Source organism: Neoarius graeffei, chromosome 19 (genome assembly GCF_027579695.1).
Source record: "Neoarius graeffei isolate fNeoGra1 chromosome 19, fNeoGra1.pri, whole genome shotgun sequence".
NCBI classification, from domain to species: domain Eukaryota; kingdom Metazoa; phylum Chordata; class Actinopteri; order Siluriformes; family Ariidae; genus Neoarius; species Neoarius graeffei.
This window is the reverse complement of record NC_083587.1, coordinates 16,576,030-16,589,906: the sequence shown is the minus strand read 5'-3', so window position 1 is coordinate 16,589,906 and position 13,877 is coordinate 16,576,030. Positions and strand designations below refer to the sequence as shown.

Here is a 13,877-nt window from a genome sequence, read left to right as displayed (position 1 = left end):
TAAAGTAAGGCACAGTTTACTTACAGTCTTTTTTTTTTTTAAACGATGCAATCGTTTTCTGCCTTTTGGCACCCTTCATCATGCCGTGTTGGGGTCCTGAACTAGGAGGAGCTGTCCCCCATATTTGCCTGTCAAACTTGTTGTGGGTAACCATAGCAACCAAGCTCGAGCTCGCAACCTGTGCAGTCTGCGCAGTTGCAACTATGTATGTACTGCTGTGCACCTCAATAAACTGAATGGTAATTAGTCTTTTGATTTTTCCGTGAGGTTTGCCTTATGCAAAGAAAGACAGCATAGACGTTTTTTCCTCCCTATAAGTGGGGGGGGACCGAACGAGGTGAATTTAAATCTGGGTGGGACGAATCCCCCCCGTCCCTCCCTCTATCTGCGCCCATGCTTATAGCACAAGTTTTACATATTAGTACATATTCAGATATTTTACACAATAAGGTCAAATAATTTTGCATCTAAGATGAGGACTGAGGTTGATTCTATGGACTGATGTATGTATTGTGTATGTTGCATTGGGTCGTGCTGTGGCAAACTTTTCAGATATGATGGTCTAATGGTGCATGAAGGTCACTGAAAGGTCACTAATCCCAAGGAAATGCCAGGTCATCACAGAAGAGGCAGGAGTTTATTTATAATAAGGTCAGAAAGAACCAGTGCTCTTTTATGCATGCTCGAATTAGATGGATTGCTTCCTGTAGGCGTGGCCTGTTACTCTACGAACACCGATCTGATTGATTTCGCACAATGTGAGAGTGAGCTGACTTTGATTTCACGTGTCTGTTCTTTATTATACTGGGTCACATGATCCACGGTCTGATACTGACCTTCAGCTTACTTTCAGCTTTCTTTCTAAACTCCTTCGTTTCAACATTCAATGAAACTATGAATGGATAAAAATATGACATCATTCATTCGGTAATACTTATAATAAATGCAAATTGTAAATATGAGGGATAAAACACTTCAGGACGTGCTGTTATAGGAAAATAATCAACATCGTGTTAACAGTAACCAGGTTTCCGTTGCAGTTTTTGCACGAAATACAAGCGATATTTATTTTTTTAAAATTTCAACAAAACACAATTGCGGAAAAGTCTTTAAACTGAGTGAGGTTCTGTGATTAAAGCTGGTTTTCTCCTCTGACAGAGCACTCTCTTTTTAATTTTTTTTCAGAAAGGTACCATTTCCATTCGCACTTCATGTCATGTCATGTGACTTAAATGTGAAAAAGATGTTTAGTGTTTCTATTTCAGTTTTGCAAAATATTGCTGTATCAAATCATCAAAAAAAATCTCTTCATACAAGCATTTTTATGATATTTGAGATGCTTTTGAGAGAGAAATTTACATGTTTCTGTTACTTGTTTTTTAGTTTTTATCCCCCGCTGGCTGAAAGACCCGAAGGGGGATGATGTCATGGCGATGTCCGTCTGTCTGTCCGTCCCGGGAAGGGTGCTCACTTTCTGAAATCAACTCCTCTCACAATTTTTGGAGGAATTTCACAAAACTTGACAGGATTCTTTGTTATATGTTGGTACACAGATTGCAATTTCATTCAATTCAGTCGCATTTTACCAGAGTTATGGCAGAGTTGCCAGCGGGGGATATCGTGCTCTCAGAGCACTCTTGTTTAGTTTGCATTTTCAAATTGCACATTAAGCACGTTAACGGAAACACGGTCAGTAACTCTGCTTCATCACACCAAACCGTCGTTGATTATTTTCCTGTAATAGGATGGTGCTTGGGGTGGCACGGTGGTGTGGTGGTCAGTGCTGTCGCCTCACAGCAAGACGGTCCGGGTTCGAGCCCCGTGGCCGGCGAGGGCCTTTCTGTGTGGAGTTTGCATGTTCTCCCCGTGTCCGCGTGGGTTTCCTCCGGGTGCTCCGGTTTCCCCCACAGTCCAAAGACATGCAGGTTAGGTTAACTGGTGACTCTAAATTGAGCGTAGGTGTGAATGTGAGTGTGAATGGTTGTCTGTGTCTATGTGTCAGCCCTGTGATGACCTGGCGACTTGTCCAGGGTGTACCCCGCCTTTCGCCCGTAGTCAGCTGGGATAGGCTCCAGCTTGCCTGCGACTCTGTAGAAGGATAAAGCGGCTAGAGATAATGAGATGAGGATGATGCTTCAGGGGTGTTTCATTTGTTACAAAAGTTGTTTATTAATAAACTGTAAATGAGAGTCTTATTATCTCTGGCAACTTTGTTGGAGAAGGTTATGGTTTTTATCCCCTGCCCAAACGAAGTTTGGCAGGGGATATAGAAACTGGTTCTGTACATCCGTCCGGTCACGTTTTCATTTCCAGGCCGTATCTTTAAAACTACTGAAGATATCTTCATGAAACTTTGTATATAAATCAAGCAACATGTGAACTGGTGCCTTTTGCTATTTTGGATTTTTGAAAAAAAAGTATTTTTCAAATTTTTACATAGAAAATAGATTTTGACTTAATTTCTAAGAGCAATGTTCGTTTCCGCAGCATATATCCAAAACTATTCATGATACGGATTTGAAACTTGGTGTACACGTTAACAAGGTGATGTAGATGTGCCTTTTCATACTAAGAACATTGAGAAGTTTTAATTTTTCATGTTTCCATGGAAACAATTTCAGACTTAGTCTCTCAGGTTCATCTTATGCCGCTTTTCCACTACAAACGCGGCTGAGCCGTGCCGTGCTGAGTCGAGCTGAGCGGGGCTGTTGGAGTTGCATTTCGACTACAACCGCGCTGAACCGTGCTGGCTGGAAGTGGGTGGACACATTGGGTGGAGTTAGCGAAAGTGGGTGGACGTCACGTGATGTCGTTAAGCAGCGCAAACAGTGACATCAGTGACCTTTTAAGCGGTAGTCTCACGACCCGGATAGTAAACAATAAACATGGAGGACATGGAGTCGTTAGTGTTGCTGGTCTTGGTGCTGTGGCTTGTTGTCACCGACAACGCCAACAGATACTGGCAAGAGCGTATAGATGAGGCGAGGCGCATAAGGCTTCAGAAATTCTCGTAATTCGTAATTATTCTTCTTCCAGGTTTGCGGTGTTTACAGATCCCAGCGTGCTCGCGGGGCGTGTGTGGGCATGTGAGGACACTCCTCCTCACCAATCAGTGCACAGGGGAGTGTCTCCTCATGCCCCCAGCCCCACTCGGCTCGCTTTGGCTCGCTTCAGCCCCACTCCAAAACGGTGCGAGTTTTAGGGGCTAAGCAGGGCTGAAGCGAGCTGAGTCGTGCTGTTCTTTGGTAGTCGAAACGCGAGCCGTGTCGGGCTGAAGTGAGCTGAAGCGAGCTGAAGTGAGCTGAAAAAGGGTAGTGGAAAAGGGCCATTGGGGTAGGTTTTGTTTCCGGAGCAGAACTTGAAAACTATGAGTGGTTTGGTCCTGAAAGTTGGTATATGTGCTGATTAAGTAATGTATATGTGCCTTTTGATACTAAGAAATGTGAGAAATATTCATTTTGAGCTCACTTGGACCAAAGGTCCAATGGGATTATGCCATGGGCTGCTGAGGTCAATGTAAAGGGGTAGGGTTGGGTTCCTGCAGCAGAACTTGAAAAATGTGACAAATAATATCTTGAAACTTGGTTTATAGGGCGGGGAATATAGATGACTCTGTCTTCTTGTTTTTGTTTGGTTTGTTTTTTTGTTTTTCCCAACCTAACTCAAGAACTAGTGAATGGATTTTGAAGTAATTTTGAGAAAAGGTGAGCCATGGGCCAAGGAAGAATTGTTTACATTTTGATGCAAATCCATATGGATCCAAGATTTATTTGTTCGTTCCCAATGTAACTCAAAAACTAGTGAATGGATTTGGGTGAAATTTGGTGGACAGCTTTAGTATTCTCCCAGGTTTAAGTGTTTTGATTTTGATGTTGATATGATGTGTCTTGGTGGAGATATAGACTCTACCAAGTGGCCTTCTAGTTGATTGTGTTGCCCTAATGATATTGTAAGCCCTGATGAGTCCTGTCTATTATTATTATTATTATTAGTAGTAGTAGTAGTAGCAGTAGTAGTATGAAACTAATCTGCTTTCTTTAGGTGTCCTTATCTCACTTGATTTCTTCACACATCACACATGTTAACAGAGCCCAGCTGGATGAATTAAACACACTTTTATGAGATGATTATCATAATTAAGTGCAAAAAAAAATCCATTATGTGTGTCCTTTGATGCTTTGTCTTATCTAAAACATACATTATCAGATCTGGACAGTTAGATCCCTATATTTTCACCATATCTTGTTCCTCGATTAATTCATATCTTCACCCCACATATGTGAGATCCTCACCGCTTCTAAGTCTGATGTTTTGTTCGTGTCTCATTCTGAGCAGTGTGTGTTGTTGTGTTGTGCTGTATTGTGGTTAAAGCTCAGACTCGAGGACCTTTCCTTCTATCGATCGTCTCGGCCCTGGGATTTATGAGCTTGATCTCGGTGGTTGTCTGTACAACCCAGACATTACCATAAGGCAGAAACAAACCCCAAGCCTTGATGATTTTTAAGAAGTAGAAAAAAACCGAGGCTTGTTTCATTTCAAGAGTACGTCTTTAATCGCCTAACATGATAAATGACCTAAAGATGCATAGGGATGACCCATGATGCTCGTTCTTGGATGATGAATTTCCTTTCTAGCTGAGATTTTAGTCTGTTTCCAGTCCGTCTGTCACACTGTCGCTCCGTCGCTCCGTCTCTCTCTGATGTTAAGTGCTAATTTATCTGTGATACCGATGAGCAGGAGATAAAAAGAGAAAATGAAAGACTGTGGTAGCACCTAAAAATAGGGCTGCTCTATATTCCTGCTGACAAGCAATTACTCATGAGTGAGTGCTTCTTAAGCTGATCTGTATCACACACACACACACACACACACACACACACACACACCCTGCTGTGACAAGCCAGTTTACTGAAATACTTATATTCCACTTTGTCATACTCCATTTTTAGCTTCTGAGTGTGTATCATACTGACTGTTATTGTTAGAATCTGCATGCTGGGGGATCAAATATGTACGAAATAAAACAAATGTGCTGTGCTGTTGTAGGAAAATAATCAATGATGAATCAGAGTTACCGAGTACCATCTTGGAGTTTATTATTTTCCTCAAGCAGCACACCCCAGGTGTTTTATTCCTCTTATACCACAGAGATGTGACAGTGCTAACCATTTCTCTATTGATTAAACAGTGTTTTATTTGGATCTGTTTAACGTTGTGGAACAAGTTAGTTCCTATTCTCACTTCCACTGTATGGCTAAAAGTTTGTACACCCTGATCATATGTTCTTGCTGAACATCTCATTCCAGATTTATCCTCTCTTTCCTGTTAAAATAAGCTTTGATCTTCTCTTCCTGGAAGGCTTTCTGCTAGATTTTGGGGTGTGGCTGTGTGGATTTGTGTTCGTTCCGCTAAAAGAGCATGAGTGAGATCAGGTTCTGATGTCACAATGTTGGGAGGTTGAGGCTCCAGTTCCAGTTCATCCCAAAGATGTTCAGTGCAGTTGAGTTCAGTCAGGGATCTGTGCAGAGACACTCGAGTTCTTCACGCCAACCTTCACACACCATGTCTTCATGGAGCTCGCTTTGTGTACAGGAGCATCGTCATGGTGGAACAGGTTTGGGTTTCTGAGTTCCAGTGAAGGGAAACTGTTGTACTGTGCTTGGAAGAACCACATATTGGTATGATGGTTAGGGGTGCACATACTTTTGGCCATATAGTGGATGTTATAGCAGTGGTTAACAGTTGTTCCTTCACCGGCCTCTCTCAGTTTCTCTCCTTTGAATTTATAAGACTAAAAAAAAAACCACACAGCTTGTCATGTTACTGAGAAACCAGAAGACTAAATAATAATTAGTGATATGGTGTATTCGATGTACGTTCATTCATTTATACACATTTTTAGCACATTTAGCACAGCAGGAGTATCAACATTATTTGCATTTAAACATCGCTGCTGCTTTCATAATCCTGAAGTTTGTTCATTTCGTTCTCTACGCTGCTGATCCTTTGCTGGTCGCAGGGAAGCTGGAGCCAATCACAGCTAACATTGGGCCAGAGGCGAGGTTCACCCTGGACGGGTCGCTAATCCATCGCAGGGCTACACCGAGAGACAGACAGCCACACACTCTCACATACACACCTATGACGGATTTAGAGAAGCCAGTTGAACTAATCCGCATGTCTTTGGACTGTGGGAGGAAACCGGAGCACCCGGAGAAAACCTCATAAAGTTCATCTGCTGCGAAGTTTAACTAATGTTGCAAATGAATCGTTTGAAATGTAAATTTATTATTCATTATTTTATTCTTGGGTTTCAGTCACATGACTTTTCCTAGCGATTTCACTTCTGGTAAAATAGCTGGTGGTCGAGCAAACCAAAACGGCTGCCGTAGTGCAAACAACTAGCGATAACTTATCAGAGTACGCTTGTAATCTAGAAGCCACTGCTGGCTTTAGATATATTCAGAAGATCGCTATGTGCAATGGAATCGACCCCTACAGTCTGGGAAAGAAGGATTCGTCATACGATCTGGAAAACTACCCTTCAGTCGAGTTCCCCGACATCTCCAACTATCTGGTCTTGCAGACGTCCTTCTACACCGCAAAACAGATGAAAGCGTGGAAGAGTATGGAGGCTTACAAGTTTTTTGTACGTGGCTGGGTAAAGGACCTCGGTATCAAGTCGCTGCCCAATGAATCCTGTATTGTTTTTGCCTGTCTAAGTATTTTTTTAAAGCTTTTCGTTTGCATCTTTACAACGAAGCGCTGGAAGTTGAAGTGCAAACAAACAACAGTTGGCTTGATTCTCACTTGTGTTGGCTCTTATCTCTCAGGTAAATCATTCACAAAGATCATCAGAAACCCCTTTAAAGACCTGGATCTTAGTTCAACAAGACGGAGAAGTGATCACGGCGCATTGTAGCTGTACGGCTGGGGAAGAATTTTGTTGCGACCTTCATGCATATGGACTTTGTGAGGCTACAAAGAAACAGCTGGGGACTTTAGTGCTTCGGGACTAAAAAAAGTACTGTAAAATAACGACACATAGCAAATACTTAGAAAACACTAAGGACAGAGCTGAGAGGGATACAAACCTTTCTCCAAGTGATCACTGCAAACTCGAGCACGCTTCGACTCGGCTCCCTTCGATTTCACTGAGAGGTTCAAAAGCCACCTTTCTCCACGTCTTTTTTTGTGAAATCCTGTGTTCGTTCACCCTTTTTTATTAGTTCACAGGGAACCCTGAAGAAACTTTTATCAGTTTTACAGTTTGATCGATTCGAACAACCTAAAACAACGCAAGCGTAAGGCATTTTTCATGCGAGCAATGCACCTTCTCCATACAAACGCTTTGACCACCAGCTAAAGTTTTGAATGACTAATGAGGCGGATGTGACGTCACGTGAAACCCAAGAATAAAACTGAAAGCTGTCAGAATCGCAAAATGTTCAGTTTGTCTGCATCATTTTGTCTTGATGCATCGGTGCGTTCTTAATTCAAATGGTATCACATGATCTTCATCCAGGGTTAATAGCGATAGGTGATAGATTATATATACAGTACTTCGATTAATAAAAAGACAGATGCAGTCTCGATGAAAAATATTTTAAGCTCTGATAAAATACAGACTGTTTTCATGTGCAGTTAGATGTTTACATGTTCATATCCTGTATGTCGGATCTGTTTTGCCAGAATTGTGCCGAAACCTATCCATACTTTGAGCTGTTCTGTAACCTCTTGCCCTTTTCTGTCATTCTCTCTGCTCGATTCCTGTCTGTCCTTTTCCATCTCCTCCAACACCTTTTTCTAGACCTAATCCACCAGATCTGTGAGCATCTCCTGACCTTTCTGTTTTGTCCCTCCTCTCCTGCCATAGCCCCATCCTCTCCCGGTGTCGACTCCGTCCCCCTGCAGAGAACAGCGAGCCAGAATGCCACCGGAACGTTCCCGCGTGGAGGCTACGCCAGCTACGTGGAGCCGTACCGCACGCTGCAGTACTGCTCATCTGTGGAGTCTCCCTACAGCAAATCAGGCCCCACCCTCCCTCCTGAGGGGACCCTGGCCCGCTCGCCCTCCATCGACAGCATCCAGAAGGACCCAAGGTAAGACTCCGCCAGCCTCCGTCGAACTTCCTGCGTCATGCTTTTCTTCCAGAGCTGTGCGGTGCTGAAGTTGTAGCGACTCGGAGTATTGACCTGGTCTCAGCAGGATGAGAGGAGAGCCAGAAGGTCACAATGTCTTTCTGAAGGATGTAGTTCGGTCTTCTTGTGGCTGCTTGTTGGCAGATTGTCAGTTTTGTGGTGAGACGTCTTTATGCTTGGGGAAGTTTTCTATAGGTTTTGTCCTGGAACAAAGAAACAGGCTTGGTGCACTTTGAACAGTAGGAACTTCTCTTTTGATGAAAACTTTCCAGCTCTTTCTCTGTTGTTTATCTTATCCTACGCACTGCAAAAATGATCTTAGCAAGTGAAAATATCTTGAATATGTTGCCAAATCTAGCTAATATTTCTAATGAGATGATTATAACAAGATTCAACCTTTTACACATTTCAAGCTTTATATTTTCTGATGCGATCGGCTTATTCTATTTCACTTCGTTCGAGAATTAAGCGTTTAACATTTGAACAGTTTGCTACCAAAAGAACAAGAGTATTTCAAGCTTGAAATCGGTTTTAAAGGACCCATGGCATGGTGGTTTGTTGATGCTTTAAACGGGCTCGTGGAGGTTTCCGGATGTTATATCCGCAGCCTTTCTCGAAATGAACCCTCGGCACGTAGATATAGCCTCCTGGGAGAAAGCCCCATTTCAGCCCTTTTCCCAGTGCGTCGTTTTGCTAATGAGAAGCATGGAGGCGGGGAAGGGTAGAGGGTGGGGGCGGGCCATGGGGGGAGGGGGAGGGGCTTGACCAAGCTGCGGGCATGCTACCTGTGTGTGAACAGTAGCAATGGCAGGTCAAGCAACAGTCCAGAGAACAGAGAGTGAGAGTGTTCGGAGTGGTAGTTTACGAACGTATAATACCCTAGGCTTGAACACGCACTCCATAACCAAAGAGGATAGAAGCAGCAACTACAGTAACATATCGCTTATCCAACAGAAGACATGCATTGCGGAGCAATAGTCAAACATAAGCTCATAAGTTACAGTCAATTTCCAGACTAAACTCAGTTTAACAGAGCATGCTGCATGCTTTTTGGTTTTGTAGCGCAGAATACCTGGCTAACTGCAGGAAGCGGTTAGCTGCACAGCTAATGTAGCCATTGCAAGGCTAACGCACTGATTTTAAAACACGGCAAAACGACTTAACAGTTATACACTTACTTGTTCGGTGTTTGTGGCTGATGTGGCAGGGATGCTTGGTACGGACCCAGGCTTCAGTGACAGTTGATGTGCAAAACCTGCCCTGTACTGTCCCAAGTTGTGGAAACATTCATCAGGAAAATGCTTCCGACAAACATACACCGTCTTAGGTAGACTCGACGGCGTATTATTGGAGTAAATAAAATTAAGCCACTGCGTCTTCAGGGGATCTCCCGTCGGCAGTAAAAACAGACTCCTTTCTGTGTTGTCACATCCATGTACAGCGCAATTTCCATGTTTCGCTCGCTTAGGTGGTGCCATGTTGTTGTGTCCTCTATGGTCTCCTCACTACAAAATTGAAGTGACGTATCTATGGTGGCAACTTTTGAGCTGGGCGGGCAATCCATACAGTGGGTGGGAATCCAGAGGGGGGGCGTGGGGATCATCTCCCTTGCTGACGTAGTAAAGGGAAGAGCCTATCAACGCGCCATTTTGATGCACCATTCTCAAATGTTGACAAAGGGTGGGCATAGTTTGGTTTACACATTATGACATTTCTAGTCACTGGGGTGACTTAAGAAGGTCAGAGGAACTCATTTTAACGTTAAAAAACCTCAGAAAGTGAAAATTTCATGCCATGGGACCTTTAAAAAGTCTTGAAATAGGTTTAATAATCATATATTTTTTTTTATTCTGTAATCAGAAGTAGAAGATAAATTTCGTGATATTTGAGATATTTTCACTCGCTATGATGTTCACACTGTTTGAAAATGTCTACACTCATTGTTCAAGACTACAAACAGTGTTTATACGCTCTATTATTATCATCATCATTATCATCAAAGTTTTTTGTGAAGAGTCAGATGTGACAGTTTGTTGTTTTCCATCAAAAGGTTTCTCTGTTTTGGCAAATAAAGTGTCATTTTCATTGATAATTTTCAGCAAAAAGCATTTGGTGTCGTCCACAATTAATAGTGAAGCTCCCCACGTGCGAAGTGGAGCGCCATACTTTAGAGAATATGGTAAAGCATCGACCTGATTTTCTTGATGGCTTTTATGACGTATGAACGGTATACGTGTCCCATCACAGGGAACCTGACCATAAGTGCATGGCAACGTATTTCATAAACACTTGACCACCAGACAATATCTTTATTCCCATAAAATAGATGGGGTTTTATCCAGCGCTTGTTTTTAATTTGCTAGTTTACTAGCTAAAGAGTTTTATTAGTCCACTACCTTTCTGGACAGTTGACAGTTTCTGTTGTGCAAGGGCGATAGATGGATGTAAGTGCAGGAAGAGTTTTATTGAAAACACGCTAGCAAACATCCAAAACGTAGACAAAGGCAGAGTCGAGAACCAGGAAGTGGTGGCGTGAGGTACAGACAGGATATCAGAGGGAATACAATACTCACAGTCGAAAAACATAAACAAGGTCAAAACCAGAAAAGTGACACAAAATACAAGGCTTTCGCAAAGTCTGTGTGTTACTCAGAGTCCTTATATGTATGTGCTGTGATTGAGTTCTAATCAGGAACAGGTGCATGGTCATTAGTCTTAATGGCTCTGAGTGTGTGGACGTGACGGATGTAAACAGACAACTGTTTGACAGATCAGGTTTGATATTAGATACTAACTTTACAGTACTGATGTAAAGTGAAAGCACTGGTTCACTGCTGTCCACCAGGCACCCAGCAGAATCACACCGTAATAAACGGCGGTGTTGTTTCTGGCGCATGGCGTGTGGCATCAAAGAAAAGAATGAATACGTATTCGTAACTGCGATACGCCTCTCATTATTGGTATCAGGGACAGATTCAGCCCAAGAATCTGACAGATGCACATTTGCAGAAATATTTTCACTCATTTTACCAGATCCCTATGGATTTTCACAGGGGCATAGAGCACGCCGAGCCCTTTCCAAAGAGACCATCCACGGCCCACTATGACCGCGGCTCAGTGGCTATTCGCCCCCGAAGCCCCGCGTGAGCACGGCTTGCTGAAAACTTTAATATGAGCCCTAGTTCCAGCCGCACATGCATGCAGGGATTTAAAAATTGATAACTTAGCCACCAAAAGATCGAGCCCTGTCAAACTTTACAGGCACCTCCTGCTCCCCGAGACCTTTCGAAGCAGCCCAGGCTCAGCCTGCTACGACTGTGGCTCGGCCTGTTATTCGCGACAATTTTTGAATTTTGACTTCTTTCTTGAGCATGTTATCGGTTTGACCTAGATTCTTTGTCGCAGGTCACGTGATACAAAGCATCGTGAGAATACAGGTAATTAGGTCAGATAAGCATCACCGCTTACTACAGGTGATTGGATCCCAAACCATTGGTCTGTTGGTTGAGCTTGGCTATAGCCCATGTAGCCGGCTAGCGGTAAAGTAAACAAACGCCCCGTGACTGATGCCAAGTGGTGCACATATATTTCTGACCAATGCACGTGCGTCAGTTGCATCGGTCTGGATCCGTCCCGGATTGGTCTCACTGTTACAGGATAATGCAGTGATTTATTGAGGTGAAAAACACGACGTGACACAATTCAATGGTTCATTCATGGTGCTGTAATATTATTCTATTCAGGTTGATTTTGTGCCCCTGTAAATAGTTTGCTCATCAGGAGCTCTGCTGTTAGGCACTGACTAAATATAAATAATACAGTTAACTGATGTTAACTTTATACATGCCTCATGTTACTTCAGTCAAACATACTTTTTTTTTTTTTAGATTTTATTTCACATTAACTCGCAGGTTACCCAGGTTTTGCAAAATTCTGGTTGCCCCCAGACTTCCATGTCAAATTTGGTGAAGATCTGTTGAGAAATGGTGATGGTAACCCAAGAAAAATGAAAATCCAAACTCCACCACCCAGGGGCCCACTGGGGATCCCCTGGGGCCCAAATATGGAATTTGTGACTTCTGCCAAATTGTGGCTATCTCCTGTACCTACATGCCAAGTTTAGTGAAGATCTGTCGAGAGTTTGTGTTGAGGGAGGGGACGGGTGGGTGGATGGATGTGCCCGGACCTACAGTACTTGCCAAATTTGGTGAAAATCCGTCGAGAAATGGTGACGTTAGCTCAAGACAAACAAACAAACAAACTTTGCCGCTTATGATATAAATGAACTCTAAACTTTCTTGATTTACTCAAAGCAAATGTGCCTTTTCTGAAAAAAGTGCCATAACAGCACAAGTTAAATATTTACCTCTAATATCCTCCTTCGTACTCGAGCAACTCACTCAGTTTCTCGAGCTCCTCGTCTCCTCATATGTTTGTGCATTTTATTCTTTCTTCAAAGGCGTATTGAGTAAACCGTATGCAGCGTTTCTGCAGCTGCACTGGGTTTTAATTGGTGTTTCCCCATCAGGTTCAGGTCCATTTGAATTGCAGCACAGTGGGCGCGGCTGCTGACTTCTTTCTGAAACATCGGCACTAATTAGCATTGCTGAGTCGTGATCAGTGCAGGTGGTGGTGAAGGCGAAACTGGACGGATGAAGGCCAGTGCAGCGAGTGAGCGAGCATAATGATGTCTGAGTCTGTGATCTGATTCCTCAATGCTCATCTGTGTCGAACCTTTAGAATGTTCTCTGCTCTACTGATATGTTTATGGTGCAGATCAGCTCACCATAACACAGCTCAGGCATTTCGCGTTTGCTTTTGTAGATAATGGAGACCTTTTGCATTTAAAAAAAAAAAAAAAAGATTTCTCTGGTATAAAGGAACAAATGGGGTGAAGTGATAAAATGATAAAGATTATTTATTGCATGGACGGCAATGATGCTATTTAGATAAAATGTATTGGCAGATTTCAAGCAGGAATACACTGTAGGTATATAAGGAAATAAAACACTCAGGGTCATGCTGTTTTTGGAAAATAATCAACGATGAGGTGTTGTGATGAAGTGGAGCTCCTGTTATCATCTCGTACAGCATGTGTTTTATTAGTGTAGTTTGCAATTTGCACTGTTACCATTTTATGCACTGAATACATGCATGCATGGCGGTACGGTGGTGTAGTGGTTAGCGCTGTCGCCTCACAGCAAGAAGGTCCAGGTTCGAGCCCTGTGGCTGGCGAGGGCCTTTCTGTGCGGAGTTTGCATGTTCTCCCCGTGTCCGTGTGGGTTTCCTCCAGGTGCTCCGGTTTCCCCCACAGTCCAAAGACATGCAGGTTAGGTTAACTGGTGACTCTAAACTGAGCGTAGGTGTGAATGTGAGTGTGAATGGTTGTCTGTGTCTATGTGTCAGCCCTGTGATGACCTGGCGACTTGTCCAGGGTGTACCCCGCCTCTCGCCCCGTAGTCAGCTGGGATAGGCTCCAGCTTGCCTGCGACCCTGTAGAACAGGATAAAGCAGCTAGAGATAATGAGAATGAGATGAGACATGCATGCATTGACTGCATTGCAAAGCACTGACACTGGAGACTCCTTCCCTAAATGTTAAATAAACAGATTTAATAGCACTGCTGTTGTTAAATCCTTGACTTGTGAGTGACGTCAAAGCAAAATAGAAACCCGGGTGTCGGCCATGTTGGTGGAGATATAAATGCGGCATCAAGCGACATTCCATACAAAACAT

The 13,877-nt window shown here is 43.2% G+C and overlaps 1 protein-coding gene across 6 annotated transcripts in view; it reads left to right on the top strand.

The window, feature by feature from the left end:
- ctnnd2a (catenin (cadherin-associated protein), delta 2a) overlaps positions 1–13,877 on the top strand; it is a 789,966-nt gene that overhangs the window by 488,282 nt on the left and 287,807 nt on the right. For all 6 annotated transcript variants that reach the window (XM_060899742.1, XM_060899744.1, XM_060899741.1 and 3 more), the window contains one exon: positions 7,877–8,102. In XM_060899742.1, the coding sequence (XP_060755725.1) occupies positions 7,877–8,102 (226 nt within the window). The remainder of the gene's footprint in view (positions 1–7,876; positions 8,103–13,877) is intronic.